The sequence below is a fragment of the Haliotis asinina genome, chromosome 6 (genome assembly GCF_037392515.1).
Source record: "Haliotis asinina isolate JCU_RB_2024 chromosome 6, JCU_Hal_asi_v2, whole genome shotgun sequence".
In the NCBI taxonomy this organism is placed as follows: domain Eukaryota; kingdom Metazoa; phylum Mollusca; class Gastropoda; order Lepetellida; family Haliotidae; genus Haliotis; species Haliotis asinina.
Genome location: NC_090285.1, coordinates 22,319,198 through 22,338,026, shown reverse-complemented (window position 1 = coordinate 22,338,026; position 18,829 = coordinate 22,319,198). Strand labels below are relative to the sequence as shown.

General features: G+C 36.0%; 1 protein-coding gene across 1 annotated transcript in view; it reads left to right on the top strand.

The window, feature by feature from the left end:
• Window positions 1–18,396, top strand: part of LOC137287458 (JNK-interacting protein 1-like) — a 40,044-nt gene extending 21,648 nt beyond the window's left edge. Inside the window, exons 3-11 of the mRNA XM_067819767.1 lie at window positions 273–390; window positions 4,415–4,690; window positions 6,651–6,827; window positions 7,495–7,575; window positions 7,879–7,976; window positions 8,622–8,726; window positions 9,778–9,854; window positions 10,004–10,102; window positions 10,418–18,396. Of these exons, the coding sequence (XP_067675868.1) occupies window positions 273–390; window positions 4,415–4,690; window positions 6,651–6,827; window positions 7,495–7,575; window positions 7,879–7,976; window positions 8,622–8,726; window positions 9,778–9,854; window positions 10,004–10,102; window positions 10,418–10,490 (1,104 nt within the window). The 3' untranslated portion in view covers window positions 10,491–18,396. The remainder of the gene's footprint in view (window positions 1–272; window positions 391–4,414; window positions 4,691–6,650; window positions 6,828–7,494; window positions 7,576–7,878; window positions 7,977–8,621; window positions 8,727–9,777; window positions 9,855–10,003; window positions 10,103–10,417) is intronic.
• Window positions 18,397–18,829: the final 433 nt, after the last annotated feature.

Below are 18,829 nucleotides of genomic sequence, written 5' to 3'. Positions count from 1 at the left end.
TTATCCTCCACTGCTATGATATAATGCCAGTACATGTTTCTTTTGGATGGAGAGCCATAGATTGTGTTGATGAACACCAGATAGCTTCTAGACTCAGGCAACACTCCTGGGGAGTGTTATGCCATGCTTGGAATTACTGTGTAGAACAAACATCATGGAATCAATAGGATACATAGCTCAAGGCATGGTGTCTACTAATCGTTGACAGCAGAGCTTCACGACTGGTGTGTGGTGTCAAAGATGGTTAAAAACTGTGACTGTTCTTGTTGCAGGAATCTATCAGAAAGCTCTCAGATTCGGAAGGAACTCCTGCACCTGAAGCACAGAGTGGCAGATGGCCGGCTAGACGGCCACGGAAGCTTCCAGAAATACCTAAGAAACATCGGGGAGGTGAGATGATGAAGGTGGTGATGATGATGATGACAATGATGATGATGACAATGACGATGATGACGACGACGGTGACAATGATGGTGATAGTAGTGGTGGTGGTGGTCGTGGTGGTGATGGCAGTAGTATTTATAGTAGTAGTAGTGATGACAAAGATTACAATAATTCCTTTGACAGACATGACAACAATGATGATGAAAATATTGATGAAGATAACTAAGAGACATCAACGACAGCAAAAACCATTATAATGGTGCCGAACAACCAGGATTTCTCTTGCGTTGAAATCAATATTTAATAAGGTACCTACACTTAAAGTGCACTCACACAGGGCGCACAAGACTAATAAAACAAATTGATTATTACACATGGGTCTAGCTTCTATTATGGTCCTGGAGTCTCCGGAACACACTGACCTGACATGGGAGATAGTTGATTGTACTGAGCATCCTCAGACAAATATTGGCACAGCCGTAATAACGTTTACAGGGCTTCTGTGAGAAACGGCAATCTGTTTTCCATCAATTCTAAATTTAAGAAGGTAATTTCTTTACTGATCTGAATTGATCTGGTGATTTTGTAAAACCCATTTATAATGCATTGGAATTAAATGACAACTTTTCTTAGAAATATGGAGACTCTAGTTTTGTAAGGAGTGTGAACATTTCAGGAATCTTATTGTCAAACTGCGTACCAAAGTGTCATATTTATGCATTCTTGAACAGAGAGAGAAGAAATGAAGTTAGAAATGGTAATACTGACATAAGAAAATAATGTGCTCTATTTCATGAACAAGCATGCTTTGGCAGCAACAACTAAGAAATTTTCAATAGAGATCTTCTGGCAGCTGTGCTCCACACTTCTTAAAGCAAAATGTAATGGCATTATAATGAATGTCTCCGTTAGGTCTGTATGAACATAAGGAGGAATGATGTGTTTAACTTGATGTTCATTATGGCTAAGTCATAAAACATCTTACATAAGGTTATGTTAGACTAAATGACATCCTCAGCTGAGATCAAACATTCTGCTGCATGGAAACAGATGGCAAATTGTATGAGTTCTATCAGACAACGTGTATGGAACATACTTCCAGAGAAAATGATATACTTTTTACTGAAAGTATTTTAAAAGAAATTTAGTTTCAATCACTTTAAGACATCAGCCTTAGCAAGCCATCTGGACTGTTTTAAAGTACAGGCTGCTAGCTGCCTGTGTAATCTTATCAAAGAGCACCATAATGGGTTTGGACTGGTGAGAAATTGAGTCAGTGGGTGAGTGCTTGAGTTTGGAAGTGACTGGTTGAGTCAGTGAGTGAGTGGTAGAGTTGGTAGGTGAGTGGTTGAGTTGATGAGTGAATGGTTCAATTTGTGAGTGAGTGGTTGACTGAGTGATTGAATGGATGAGTCAGTGAGTGAGTGGTAGAGTTGATGAGTGAGTGGGTAAGTGGGTGAGTTGATGAGTGTGTGAGAGGTTGAGTCAGTGTGTGAGTGTGAAGCCAAGTTCATTAATATATCTTTTCTTCATCCTTCAGTATACTGTTACGTAAAACCACACTCATTCACTTACAGCTATGCCTCAAAGTTGTGACAAATAATGATGCGTTTGCAGCCTATATTTCAGTTTTATGATCTATAAAATTGTGTCAGTCACATGAAAGCACCTTGTAAAAAGTGACATGCATGACTAAATTATTTGTGCTAAATAAACTGGATGACTTCAGTTCAAGAGCTAGAAAAAACATTTCAAGAAAAATCTAATGAACTCTCTTCATCGAATTGAGGTAGCTTGATATTCCGATGCAAGACTTTGCATATGTGACTGTTTGATTCACAGAAATCGTTCATGACACAGATGCAGCACAAATGACTAATTTATCTCCCAGAGTGATAAAACAGGCACATTATTATTTGAGCATTCTTTAATCAAATCATAAAATACCGACATAAAATCTTGATTTACCTTAATGGTAATGACTCAACTCACCTATTTTTAAGAATATTCACCGGTAATATTCAGAAACGATTTATTGTCCATGAAGGCCTTCTTCTTCATTGTATGACTGACATTTTCCAGTGATAATTTCATTAAATCTCAATGTTGTCAAGGCAACAAATTTTATACCACGGTGAGCAAGGAGAAGGATATCGATTGATCTAAATCAGGTCCTATAAGAGTAGATTTCATAACTGACAATTTCTTCAGTTTATGCGCAGTCAGCAATTTGTGTTTAGGCAAGTGGCTGTCTGAACTGGATACTGATTGGCTGACTGATATTTAATGTCTATATATGATGTAGATTTTATAACACAGTCTTTTTGGTATTCCTCAGTAAAACTGCTTTGTTTCCTTGTGTTTACCCATGGCTGGCAGTTGCCCTTGGTTTGCCAAGTACATTGGACTTAAACCCCTAGTGTGCACAGCTTTAGATAGCCATTGCATTTTAATGACAAAATGGATTTCTCCAGGGCTTCACGCATTTCTAGTCTTTCTTCTCCAGCTATTTTTTCTGGTGTATACATTTTAATAAAATGTAGAGAATGGATAATGTGTCTAGCACATAAATATACACAAATAATATTTCATTTACATATCCACAAATCATACTGTGGCCAAAAGTTTCAAAGAAATATATTTTTAGTGTGGAGCAATTGGATGACTTAGAAATTGACATTAAAACTGCTCATTGTGAAATATCCTGTATCCTCAAATATTTTAGGAATCACAAGAATATGATTTCTGAATGTGCCCTTCAGATACAGTAAAAAACAAGCGTTGACAACATCTAGTTGGACACTATTTCTATTAAATGTGTTGAAAGTATACTCTCAGAAACAAATAGGGGATGCTCAAATATATCTTAATATTTCCATAATTATAAGAGGTGTTAGTTTTCAGTAATAGTTTTATGATGACAGTGAAAGAAGTGGGGACATAGTACAAATGGAAGGGGTTGTGGCACACGTGATACTAATGTATTGGCGATAACTTTTACATGGCGATAGCTGTTCGGCAGCCAGTGTCCATGCATATGCCTGTATTTATGTGGAGGCAGAAGGATAGCCTAGTGCTTAAAGTGTTGGCTTGTCATATCGAACACCCGTGTTTGATACCTGACATTGCTAGTGGGTGAAACCCATTTCTGGTGTCTCCCGTCAAAATATTGCTGGAATGTTGCTAAAAGTGGCATAAAACTTAAAGGAAATTGGCACTATGTAAAAGCATCACGCACTAATGATGACCCAGTTTGTGTAAACCATGGATGTGATTGTTATGATTTGTAAAGAACATCACAATAAGTGGCTAGTGATCATGTGGGCAATTTCTGATCATGACATGACCTGTAACTCATCCTGTGCTGCAGTTAATACTTATAAACCAATGCACATGGACAGTTCTTTTTATGACAACAGCCCCTAGAGCAGCCCCTACACCCACCCATTGGCAACAGTCCCTGAGCCGTTACATTCCCCAGACAACAGTCCCTACACAACAGTCCCTCCACAACATGCTCTACACATCTGCCCATAGGCAACCAGAATCAGTGAGAAAGGCAGAAAATGATCCTGAAAGAATAACAGACACTCCTTAAAGAGTCCTAATTGGCCATGACACCATATGCATTTGTGTAGTGCTTCTGAATTCTGCAAACCATAATGAGTTTTTTGCTGCTCAGTGTTACAGACAAAAACATTTTGGGTTAGGATGTTCATCCTCAACACTCATGAGACAAAAGGTTGTGTATGGTACACATGCTCAGGTAGTATTTAAAAAATTGACAAAAATAATGTAGTAAAGTGCTGTTTTCCCCTTTACATATTATGAGTGCCATTTGTAGACATAATATAAGTGAACGGAATGTGTAAATGATGTTTTCCTGTCTACTGCTTACAAACATGTTGGTGACACAACAATGAAAATTAATGTTGTATATGCTAGTTTCCTGCCTACATGTTGTGACCCAAGGCAATAAAATAATAGAACAATGAGAAAAATGTTGTAAATGCTATTATCCTGTCAACAGGTTATGAGCCCCAGCCAGCAGAAATGGTACGCTCACTGGCCGATGAGCTGAAGGAGGCTATAGAGAAGGAGGAGAATGATGATGTGTTTACAACAGCCAAGAAACCTCGGGACAATATTCTGGAGAAATACCTTTATTTTAGTGCTGTGTCTAGGAATACCAGAACTTACACTGACTCGGATAATCAACTAATTATTGAGGATTCCTCGTCCCAGCGACGGAAGTCTCCGCTCTCCTCCAGTGGGCGAGGCAGGAAGAACAGTTCCGATGAAGATGGTAATGTGGAACATTCTCATTGATCACAGCATTTGTAAGAGGAATCAGAGTACTTGTATCCATTAGCTGATGTATTGAACGTTGTGTTGGGATGGAGCTGATTTGTCATATTGATCAGGAGAATTTTATTGAGCAGGTTGTTTGTGTTAACCAGGATATTGATATTAATCGGAAAATTGTATGGACACTTACACTTGATCTGAGCAGTTGCTTGTACAGTTTTATGAATTCAACTTCAGATCAGATGATGCCATGATCACATTAGGGATATTGGTGAGAAGATATCTCGATCAGTAGATATATTTCTCAGGATAGGCTTATCTTTCATAAGATGTATAGATCAAAATATAATATCGATTAGATTAAGATGTAGTGATCAAAATAGAGATATTGATAAGATGACTCAATAATCATACAAGTGATATCTATCAGATGATGTATTGATCAGCATAAAGATTTCGATTAGATCAAGATGTAGTGATCAGAATAGAGATATCGATCAGATCAAGATGTAGTGATCAGAATAGATATATCGATTAGATCAAGATGTAGTGATCAGAATAGAGATACTGATAATATGACTTACTAATCAGAATAGAGATATCAATAACATGACTTAATAATCAGAATAGAGATATCAATCAGATGTCTTATGATATAGATCAGGAGATGTTAGATCAGGAGATGTCTGGAACGAAAATACGGATATCGATCAGATGACTTATTAATCAGAATAGGGATATCAGTCAGATTTTATAATCAGAAAAGGGATGTAGGTCAGATGACTCATAGGTATATAGATCAGGAGATGTCAGAATAGGGATATAGCTCTGATGACGTAATTTCTCAGAACAGAGATATTTATCAGATGATGTCATGATCAGAAGATGTTTTGATCAGAATAGGGATAGCAGATTTTGTACTGGTAGATATGTCTGTACTTGGCACACTGATCACGTTGTTGAACATGTTGTATTGATCAAGCAGTATTGTAGGTCAGTCGATAAAACAAAATTTGTATTTCCTTGAAGATATGTGTATTGACTGATTGAACAAACACAGATCAGACATTAAACTGAATGTTATAATGTTCTACGTTTCTACTGTTTGACATAATGTTTCAGAGTAAAGAGTAAATTAGATGTGCTTGACTGAAAAAGTGTTCTTTCATGCTTTTGTTTGAATTTCCACCAAAGCAAACCAGAAAAAGCAAAACATTTCATGTATTTAGAGGGAATGATTATATGAAAACAATACACCCTGCCGGTGTGCTGGCCATTTTAGTTTACGAGTTTTATATGCATTAGGACATACTGACTAACATTTATAGAAACATATCATTGAGAACCAGTCTCTTAATGATACAAATGCTTTTTTCTCCATTTTCCCACTTGTTATTTTGCATATTTTGTTCTTTTGTGTCCATTTTCGTGTAAAATCAGATTCTATTGCATATGTAGGGGATTCAGTCGTGAAGCTAAGTACTGAATGAAAGAAAATCCATAACTGACAATGTTCCAATGTAGTGTACAAATATGTATGTATGTATGTATGTATGTATGTATGTATGTATGTATGTATGTATGTATGTATGTATGTATGTATGTATGTATGTATGTATGTATGTATGTATGTATGTATGTATGTATGTATGTATGTATGTATGTATGTATGTATGTATGTATGTATGTATGTATGTATGTATGTATGTATGTATGTATGTATGTATGTATGTATGTATGTATGTATGTATGTAGGCTGATATCAATTGTCTAAGTAAATTCCATAATTATTGGGACATTCATGGGGTTCATGTTTTATTTTTTTCACGTTCATGATCAGCACATATCAGTGAGAAAGAATTATTATTACTTAAGCCCACCACATCCTGTCCTGGTGACTTTCATGATTTACTGTAAACATGTATGCAAAAGTGACACATTGTAATGATTATTTGAAGGATCGAAGCGAGATTCCACATCTTCCACCAGTTTTGTTTCGACGTCTGTATTTCAAGAAATGGAGGTGACACATCGAGGGATGCATCGTTTTATTCCTCGGCACACTGACGAGATCACGATAGAGATCGGCGATCCAATTCATGTCATAAAGGAGTCGGATGACTTGTGGTGTGAAGGTATGGAAGAAAATTGATCTGACAGAATTGAGAATGATTAAAAAACATGTGAACATGCCAATCAATAATCAAAGCTGAGTAATTGATCAATAACTGATCGCAGTTGTTAATCTCATAACAAAACTCATGTTAGGAATGAAGGGACAAAAAACATTGTGCAAATTAAACAGGCACTGATAAGCACTACACACAAGCGTGTTGTTTACACACCAGTTTTGAGAGTCAGGTTGTGTTTAATTTGCTGTTTCATTTTAAATGAATATTGATTGATCTCCCAAACCCAGTGACAATTGCAGTGGCAAATGGGATCGAACAATTTACCGATTATTGGATCAATCGCTACTTGTGTAAATATTGGTATATTGTACATACATGCATGTGTCCTATATCACTGTTATTATTCTCGTCAGTTGAGAGTGTCAGAATGATCTTTCACTTTCAGATCAGGATTTTCTCATATATTTGTAAGTGTTGAAAGATTTCAAAAGGAAAATGTTTATTTCTGAACTGAATAAGGGTGATGCATATTCTCTGTGAGACATGGCTGATTGTGTGTATGGTATCCTCATGGCATAGATTGATGCTAATACTATCAGCCACTGGTTTGGTTGGTCCAGACTGAAAGGGATATTGCTGTATCTTAGAGCATAACATTGACTATTTCCAGGTGTGAACCTGCGGACAGGTCAGAAGGGCATCTTCCCCGCGATGTATGCCACAGATCTGACCTTCCTCGAGGAAGAATCAGGTATGTTCGGATGGAACATGGAAGCATGGAGTCACAGAAGTTCAGAAATACTGGATATCTGATAAATGATTTTAAAATTTCATATTTTTTTGTGTGAATTTTAGCCACAAATATATATGTGCTTTATCAAGCATGTTTTGTACAAGTATCAGTTTTCTTTATGAAGAGAGCTTTGGAAAAGCTTTCATCAAATTTTCAGTCTTCATAAAGTTCTCTGATTTGTCGCAGAAGTGAAGACAATGTTGCAGTAAAGACAGTATCACAGGAAGAAGGTTTTAAAGTATTATATTTCTTTGATTGCAGAAGAGGAGGATTTCTTGAAGTTCACAATCCGCTTCCTTGGCTCTGTGGAGGTCAACTACCACAAGGGAGACGAGGTCCTCAGCCAGGCCATCAACAAGGTCAGGTTCATGTCAGTTTTTGGGGTGATGGCTAAAATTGGACAAAAGTATGTTACAGAGTTTGGCCAAACATTTTGGTATTGTCATCAAAATCAATTACTGGCAAACAAGGATAAGTAAACTCAGCACAGAGAATGTGTTTACAAGAAGTAGGCAGTGCATGGCAATAAGCAAACCCATTTGGTTTGTGAAAGGTAGAGCAGGTATAAGTTAGTGCATGTGCAGTGCATGACAATGAAACTGATTTTGCAGTTGACTGCACATGCCTTGCTCATAAGACCCTTACATGGTCTCTGTAGCAAGTCGGTACAACCTGAGACCCCTTCGCACACAATGGCAACTGCCAGTATGCGTCACTCATGCATGCTAATACAGGTCATATTTGTCAGGTTGATACTCAACTTAGCCTTGTTTGCCAGTAGTAATATGAGATGAATATTATATTTAAAAACTGTCTTTCAAGCAAACTGTTCCAGGTGTATGTTTGTCAAGTTAGGTGCTAATGATATATTTTGCAGAAATACAAGAGTAATAAATGAAAAAGAGAGAAACACTTAATGATGGGTATGCAGAGGAGTCGACAGATCATCTTCATGAAAGATGTCATTCATAGGTTGTTAAGCTGATGTTTGTTATTGTTTTCAGGTTGCGATAGCACGCCGTACAACGATGAGTTCATCTCCCCCACCGATGTGTACAATGGAGATCAGCCAGTATGGTATCCGTATGATTGACAAGAGCAAAGAAGGGGTGAGTCTCAGGCATTAACTTATTGGTCATATTACAATAAAACCCCTTTTCACCATCAGATCTGTTGTCTCAAGTTGTTACCCTCTGTGTGATAACTAGCAATGGGACGACTTATTGAAATAATCGCAGATTGATCACACTGACTATATGACCAAGCAATCAATTAGGTTTTCTCATAATCGAACACAAGTTTGAACACTTGTTTGCATTAACAATATTTTCAAAATGTTGGATTTGTCTCTTACGTTTCATAAGCACTGTTTCTTAAATACTTCAGGAAATTCATGTTGCTGTCATTCTAGTCATCCTTTAAGATGTGAAATTTGTAAATGTATTTTGTGCAATTTGCAAAAAAACACGGAAGAACTGCATGTGTTTTCTATATCTTTGTACATTAGCCAACATATCCAGGTGAATTGGATAATGGCACAACCAATTATTTTTGATGATTGGTTGTAATGAACCCACAGCAAACTGACCAGGGAAATTGATGGATGCATGGGTTTCTGAGCCATTGATTTTGCTTCACCATGTTCTTAATGAATGTCAAATGGTTCATTTGTCAATCAATTTAAAATTTCATCCTTAGCAAAGAAAGCCTTCTGCAAGAAATATATAATACCTCGATAGGACTTCCTTTTGAATTTAACAATCATCATGCTCAGAAAAACAACCTGTTAAATTTTAAATAAAAAACATTCAGAAGTGCCTGGTAACACTCATTTTCAATGTACAGAACTCAGACAAGGTGATCCAAATACTTCAGGCACTCACACTCAGAAGTGTTCATCCTCCTTTCTGATTGGCTGATCAGAAAGTTCACCTTAAAGGTTTCCTTGGGGAGGATTTGTCAAATCACCATGCCGGGTGATATTGAATTAGATAAATTGTTTAAATGATATGATTGCTTTAAATGGTGCGGTATTGCTTCAAAAACAAATGTCTGTCTGAGTAGACAGACACATAGATCTTCAATAATGAATTAAGTATTAAACGAAATTACCAAATAAAAAAAAATGTAAATTTCAATTCTTATTTTTTCTTATTTCAGCATGAAAGTGATGCATTCTCCCACTTTTTTGCATTGAAAAATATTTCCTATTGTGGTACACATCCAAGAAATAACAAGTGAGTACTTGTAAATTGTTTCACATTCAGTAAAAACAAACAAAATGCTAAGAATCTTTGTTTTTAGTTTCTGACATATTACACTCATACCTTTCAAGCTAAAAGACAACAGTTTTATTTACATTTTTGTGGAATTATTTGTTTTTCAGGTATTTTGCATTTATCACAAAGCATCCCAAAGATTCGCGATATGCTTGCCATGTGTTTCTGGGAGAGAGGACAACCCACTCTATTACCGATGCATTAAGGTGAGGAATTGAAGCACTCTTTATTAACCACATGCTTGTTATAAGCAACCTTATGATATTCAGTTATGGAGTGTCATACTTTCTTCTCATTTGATGATAAAATCAAACGCTTTGACTTACATACAAGAAATATTTGTGACTGGTCCAGGTTGAAAATGAAATGGATGCTTTGTATGAGAATTGTTAAAGCACATGTGCAATGTCTGTCATATGAAAATATGTGCAGGATAAGTTTTTATACTAATTTTGAAACCAAAATGTGAAAATTTGGAATGTTTGAATATATTCAACACCGGTACTTTTTTTCATCCTCAGCAAATCCTTCAAGAGGTTCTACCAGGAGTACATGGCATTCTCCCACCCCACAGAGGACATCTACTTGGAATGACTAACCGACGAAGGGGACTATCCTACGCCTGAGTAGACTGATCCAACAACAAAAACGGGAAGATTCCATTTAGAATGTATGGGTTATATAACCACAGTCTTAATTCATCAAGTAAATGTAGCATTCAATCAAAACCTAATCAGTCCTGACCTTGGAAGATAAGTCATCTCTTGATTCTGATTTCGTAAATTTGAAGATGTAAGTCATGCCAAAATTGACCATACCCATCAATGAATACATCACTAAGCTGCTCAAAGGGTGTTTAGCTGAATTATTGAGAATCTCAGTTTCATTGGTAGATTATAGATTCTGACTGTGTATACACTCTGGCCATTTCTCCTGATGTAGAAGTAATTTGAGAAATGTATGTTGTACATTTGTATCATACGTTGCAAAAGTAGTCATTCATTTGAACGATCCTTGGCAAACAGGCTTCCTCATGTTAAGTGTTTAGCAATTTGATCTTAATTATGTACAGCATGTTATAACTAATGTTTTGTCTCTCATTTCATCGGTGCACTGTTTACAAGACATCAAGCAAAATGGTTTCAGTTTTTTCGAGGGAAAACCGAGGAAGGAATATTTGATTGTAATTGTCAACAGTAGTTACTACAGAGATTTGTAAACCTTGGCTGCGTTTCCCTGTCATGTCTGTACAGTCTGAGCAATATGCCTTGAATCCACTGTTTATCTGATTGAGAGTGTGATGATGGGACATTGACCATAAATTCGGTTCACTGGTATGTAAATTCCAACTTTCTGCTACCTGTTGACAACAATGCAAATCTGCAAGTAAATAAGGTGTTGTGAAAATGGAATCATCTCAACCTCAGCATTGTAATATCGCTGGTACCAACTGGCCTTGACCCCAACAGTTGAATTCTGAAACAGCATCATCAGCCCGAACAGTGTCATCAAATATACAAATTTTATCTTCAAGTAATATATTATCTAATGACATGTATGACCTATTTGGTGTTTTCCTCAAAATTCCTTTGGAATTGCTGAGCTGCAATTGCTGTCTATATCAGCTCAATGTTCTTTGTAACTCACAATGTGTTGATTTTCTTCTGTGATGATTTTGCTAATCACCCTGTCGACACTGTCACTGACATTCGCATATCCCATTATATGGTGTGATTTTAATTTTTCAAACACTAATATTTTGCAAAGAATTGATAATGTCTGAATTTCTCATAGTATTTATTTCATCATACAATCAATGGCAAGATATGTACCTCTTTTTTGCATATTGATTGACTTGGGTGATGTGGCAAATATTACTTGGGCCAGCTTGAATCAGTGATTATAGTACCATTCCCTTGCTACCAAAGCTCGCTCACCTCAGTGTGTTGGGTAGCTGTGTGGTTAAAGTGCTCACTTTAACGTCAACCGATCTGGGTTCTGGTGTGATTGGTTAAGACCATGTGTCTTCTTCCCTACCGTATTCTTTATTGCATTAAACAATACTCACCTTATTTGTTATTAATTTGGGAAATATTCTGTTTCAAGTCAGTATGCCAAAATGGCAAATATGGACATATATTCCTTTTATAAAAATGTTTTAAATATGTCCCTCTTCATTTCAAAACTGATTAATTTACATCAGCCTTGCAAACATAGCATGGCATGACACACTGGCAGTGTGATGTGATACGGTACAGGATGTGGTGCAATGTATACTGGACAAAATAAGTTAGGGATATTGGTATTTTAATGACTGATATTTTATCAGTGTGTCAATGAATAAATAAATCATTATTTAAAATTTATTTCAAAATTTGCATATATCCCTAACTAATTTTGTCCTGTATATGTTGAATTATGCCTGAAAATACAACACCAAACTGTTTGTAATGGCGGGTTTCAGATAACCTTTTGCTATTGGGCACTGTGTATCGTATCCTTGCCACTGTGTCATGACACTAGTGTGTTACATCAGTGTTGAGACACTGTGTGTGGCCATAGTCAACTCTGTCAGTGTTTACAGTTGTACAGTCCGTGTTAAATGTTATGAGAGTGTGAAACTTGAAGAATGTGTGAATTATTTATAGAACACATGTACCATTACAAAATAGTAGGGGATACTGGATTTGCAAGATTGATAAAATGCAAATGATGAAGCAAGGAGGAAACAGCTGATGAAGAGAAATTAAGGGAAAATATGACAATTTATTCCATTCCTTTGTAAATGTTTATCACAAAGATGCTTAGCTGAAGAGAATACCAGTTAAAGCTGTAAGGAATAACAGTTAAAGCTGTGTGGGATAGTAGTTAAAGTTGTAGGGGTACAAGTAATAGTTAAAAATATTAGTTAAAGCTGGAAGGGATAACAGTTAAAGCTGTGTGGGATAGTAGTTAAACCTGTAGGGATACAATTTACAGTTAAGAATATTAGTTAAAGCTGTAAGGGATAACAATTAACACCATGAGGCAGATCAAATTTGCTTCATCATGATTTCTGAGGAATATATCATACTTATCAGGAAAAAGGTTTTAAATATTTGAGATATATTGGTTTCCTGTTTCTTACAATCGTCCTTATGTTCCATGATCCTCTCACTTTCACTGTGTTCTTGTCAGTGTTTTCTGCATAGATACAAATGATGGTAAATTATACTCAACTTTTTGTTGAATCAGCAGTAATTCTAGCAATGTTTGTGTTGCAACATTTGTCAAGCAAATCAGCATTGTTTCATGAAATCCTACCATATCTGAATATGTCAGAGGTGAAAGAACCTCACATCTTTTACTTCGATGCAATACCTCTCCGTGTACAGGCTTTACAAGTTCTTCACAATGTGTCCTATCTGACACAAGCTCCTTGGGGATGTAATGTCAGTTGTATCTACTAACAGTCATCAAGGTTTCTGAACAAGCTTTCATACCAATGTATCAGGTGTTTATCTAAAAGATGGACTGAATGGAAACTGATAAAAACTCTGCTGCATGTATATTTTATACATCTTGATGTGTCTAAGACTGCTATAACTTCTGCACCCAAAAACAATGACTTTTTCATGAATATGTGTGATGTATTTTATTGAGATTTAAATAAAAATTAAGGAGGTTAACCAATAAAATCTGAAAAATATCCCTTCAATGAACAGTTTGGAACATTTTGAGGCGGATAGGTATCAACTCATTGTACGTGATCTCATTTGAATGAAGCTACAATTTACTTCTAGTTTTATGTCCTGTATTACCCGAGTCTCATCTTATCCTAAGTCTTATCTTGTCCTACATGTCTGTTTTCTGAATTACTTTGTAACATTGCTGCATTATTGTAAAAGGTAGCACAGATGTGCAGTTTCATTCTAGATGGGTCATATTTCATATTGGTGCTTTCTTATTATGAATTGTACATGCACCTGCTGATAGAAGTTGTTGTGGGACAACTATCAATGTAGGTATTTTGAGAAAGGTTCTAATATGGAATCTGTTTTTTCAAAATTGACAATTGTAACAGTTATTCTGGACAAGGATTCACATGTAGGGTTCAATCAAAGTGGGTATGGATAAGAAAGGTTCTAATGTAGAATTTTCATTTTGCAGACTTGAGATTGGAACAGTTATACTGAACAAGAATTCATGTATAAGGATTGATCAAATTAGGAGTTTATGAGAAAGGGTCTAATGTGGAATTTCATTTTTCAAAATCAAGATTGGAACTGTTATTCTGAACAAGGATTCACTTGATGATGTTAAGGTTACTACTGATGCATTCATCCCAGTATCATTAGATACCGTGTCATACCATATCATTTTTGTGAACAAACTCGTTCACCTGTCCTTTGTATTTATTTACTGACTTTGGTTGTTACGTTTCTTTCACTTGAAACATGTATTGAGCCCAGTGCTTTTCCTAAGATCTGGTAAAGTGTTCATCAAAGGTTAATAGTGATGTTTAGTACATGTTGCAAGGGACCTTGTTATTCCATATCTTATTTCCATGGTAACCTAACTGTCTTGTATAGTATAAACAGTCCATTCTGTATTTGTGTTTAGTTATTCTAGAAACCATTTTAGGCTACAGTGTGTTCTCATCTAGAGTTTCATAAATGTTTGGTTCAAAATTCAGAATGTTAAGTTTCTTTTACCCTTTGTTACCTTGCCTAACTGAAAGTGTCTTTCCAGGATAAATTTGGCCACCTTACCAGTTACCATGGTTACAGGATGGAATGGTGGGGTGAAAGGCCTATATTGTAAAAGTTTTATGGAGGTTTCTGCTTTGAGTCCAACATGGATATAAAGTTTATAGAAATGTTTGCACAATTTAGTTGGAAACTGAACTGTCAAGGTAGTATTCAGGTGACTATGATAAATGGTTGAAGACTGAGATGTTGGCTTCTTGTGTGATGATGATGATGATGATGATGATGATGATGATGATGATGATGATGATGATGAAAGAGAGACGTTTCATTGTGTAGATGTTGAGATGGATGCAGTCCTGATGTTCAGACAGTGAGATGTGAAATCATTCGATGTTGAGTTAAGACAAGATGTTGGTACGAGGCCGCGTCCTGATTTTTGCACTTGAATAGTCATGATGGATGGTTACAGATGTTAGATTATGCATTCAGCGTGATGTTGGATGCTGGAACAGAACAAACTCAGTTGATCTACTGATCTAATTTATTGACTTAATGTTACCCAGTGTATAATCTATTTAGGTTGCATTGGTTAACTAATCATCACCTGTTTGTTGGAATGTGTTTGAAGTTATTGAACTTTGCAGGTTCTTCATGGATTTGGTTATCAGTGAGAGACTCAGGCCAGACCAGTTGGTTCTATGTGTAACAGGAGCTCTAACCTTTGCCTATTTTGCCAGTATAAAAATGTGGCTCATAAATACAGAATTAGCACAGACCAAATTTATTTATTTTTTTAAGGATCCACCAGTCATATTTTTCAAGAATGACAACAACAAAAATTTCCCCGCTTAAAAAATACAATCCTAATGTTAATGTGAGATAAGTGAAATATTCTTGAAATCTATGTGAAACGTAAACTCACTCAACTTATTTTTAGTTGGTATGAACAAACCAAAAGTCTTATCATGGAAACTTAAAATGTTCATAGCTCTCTTGCATACACTAAAAGGCACACATTTGCACACAGACTAACAGTACATTCAATAAAGTAATGATGCTTGTGTATGTGGTTTAGGAAGAACTATTTAATTAGTCTGGCCTCATGAAGACATGAATGAGACATGTAAGTCTGTTTTTAACTCAGTTTGGATCACTTGTGTTTAGAGGTGTATCATATTCAGCTATGGCTTACTCTTCTGGGATCTGGCTTAAACATCATCATCACATTGGGTCATATGATACTCATACTATTTTACGTTCCATCAGATGTATGTTGTCATGTTGTCATGCATCGTGTGTCCCATGCCATGCTATTGTTACAAACATACTCTCGGTCATCATATTCGCTGTACAAACAGGAAGAGTTCTCACATATATACAGAGATTATGGGTTACTTAAAATGTATCATATTTTGGTAATATTTCCAAACAAATTTGATAAGAAACATGTACACGTATGTCTAAAATTGACTCCTTATAACATATCTATTCCACATAATGTGTGATGTTGACTGTAATTGTATACAAAGAGAGATAACTGTAAGTTTGTAGAAAGGGAGATAACTAAGTTTAACAAAGGCGTAACAGAATGATTCTTGTAAGGCGAGATACGATTACCTCTGTAAATCCTATACTGGAAAATATCTACAACTATATATTAAGCTTACTTTAAATGTGAAATGTATGGAATTTCTTCTAATTTGCATACAATGTTAAAATTTATTTTAATGGTGGTAAGATATTTACAATTTTGAGTTTTCAAAGTGAAAAGTACACTGCCTGTTGTATCTTGCTTAGAGCTTAACATGTCTATTATAATATATCATATAAATATTTCTACTATTCTTTGTCACAATTTGCTGAAAAAATCCTTGTTCAGCACTGAACCTTTTTCCTGAAAGAAACTTCACTGTATGTAAGTTAAGTGAATATTATGAAAGAAAAAAATATTAAGATTTTGCCACACATACTATTGATGATATTTTAATGAAGAAAATGAAATAAAAATAGAGTTTGTGTGAGAGCACAATTAGAGTCAGATATCTAAACTTTCACATTTGCACTGAGGGAAAACTCTCGTACAATCAGTCTTGCTAGTCACTCTCCCAACAAGACAGCTTCATGTTAGGTGTTGTAGAGAGAGGATAAATTGTGATAAGACTGGTTTGGTTGTATTATGTATATAAATATCGGCAATGTTGCATCTGTGATCTTCCTGGCTCTCAGTGTCAAAGATGAGGGCTATTGTCTACAGCCAGAATACACAAGGCTGTAATTCACTGTATGCAGATTCAGTGGTATCAGAAGTTGATGATACAGTATGCTTGATCAGGGGTGAGGAGTAATACTGTAAGGCCCCAACTGTGATTATGTAACATCATCTTCTGACAACACTGTTATGGTGGGGCATGCAGTACTGATTGTCTTTAGTAACACTTATGATTAAAAATATTCAGATGTTACAAATTTCTTGCCAAAATTCAAATGTTGTTCTCATATTGGTAAATTGATGACAGTTTAAAAAACAAATGATATTTTATGAAACTCAAAGCTGAAAATTCACCATTTAAACATTTTCATTCCGGACTAATGTTAGTTCACAGGACAGTGCATGCCCTACCTAATGCATATGCACGAGGTGTCACATGACCTTACTGTATATAGTTCTTTGTTTTCATTGGCTACTGCTTACTGTTTGTTGATGATGTATGTGTTAAAGCACAGTTGGTTATTTGTTAGTGCTCCATGTTATATCAGCTTAATCTCCACGCCTCACGTCCCTGTGTCGTTATCATTCCTAACCATAAGCCTACCATCAAGCATCACTACCAGTAATACAGATTGTTACAACCTTAACCTGTGGATCACTGGATTCTCATATTACCGGTTTGTCATGACCTTGACCTTCATACATATTGTGCCATGGCCTTAACTTTCATACAGGTGTCATGGCCTTGAGCTTGTGGACATGACCTTTTGGTGCCATGATGATAGTAATCATACCGTAAAATTTGTAGGTTGCCATTTAGTATTTACTAACTATATTTCATATTACTCATGTATTTTTGTATGCAGTATTTGTACACCATTCTGCTGAAAATATCTTCCTGATACAGTCATGTTATGCACTGATTTTAGATTTACGGAGAGATATCTATGAGAAAATGATTAAACCCTTTGACTAGGTCTAATATGGTACATATTTAAACTTTTGTTTGTCAGTGTTTGTTCTGTGTTAAACATGTTTGTAGTATTAAATGCACCCAGATTTGAAATCTTTGCTAAGGGTTATTTATTTGGAACTCTTTTATTGTACATTGTGTATCACACTGTTCAATTTATTCAACCATTGACATCAGTGTAGTCACAATTAATTACATCCCTTGGAAATGTTGACTTTTGTTAGTCCATCTAATGCTACTTGCTGACACACTTGCTGTATGTGTCCTCATTCAATATTGGAAGCAAAAGAATGTGAATGGTTAACTGTTTAGGATTTGGGAGAAACAATCTCACCAATACACCCTTGCAGTCATGTTCATGGAATACTATCATTCTGGAAAATATTGTTGAGAACTTTTTAGAACTAATTTGAGTCATTTAATCACTTTTTGCAACATATAGAAAAGTAGCAGGTGTGTAATGGCCTGTGAAGATACAATTACTGAGAAGGTGTTTCAGATGTTAGAATATGTCGTAAGAAATCAGTATTTCCAGCAGGATGAGGTTGTAGCAAGCTGACCTGTTTGTGGCCATCAAGTCATGTACATAATGGTAAGCATCATGTTGAATAAAGCATCCAAACTTAATCTGGTCTTAGTTGTTGTTGCCCATGAAGATCCTGTTTAGTATTGACCTCCAGTAACCCATGGTTGTCGCAAGAGGCAAGTAATGGGATTGGGTAGTCAGTCTCACAAACCTTTGTTGACACATGTCATCGTATCTTATTTGCGTAGATCAATGCTCAAGCTGTTGATCACTGGATGGTCTGGTCCAGACTCGATTATTTACAGCTGGAATATCGTTGAGTGTGGAGTAAAATGAAACACACTCAAATGACCAAATTTCTGCCACACTGGAAAGTAATTATATGGTTTAAAAACTGTATGATGGATTATGGATGACAGATGATTCACCACCACCTGGGTGTATAGGTGTGCCATCAGTCAGTCACAGATGGCAGTCCACAGCCTTCATCCATTGTGGCCACACAATCTCCAATCCACTCTTGCATCATGACTG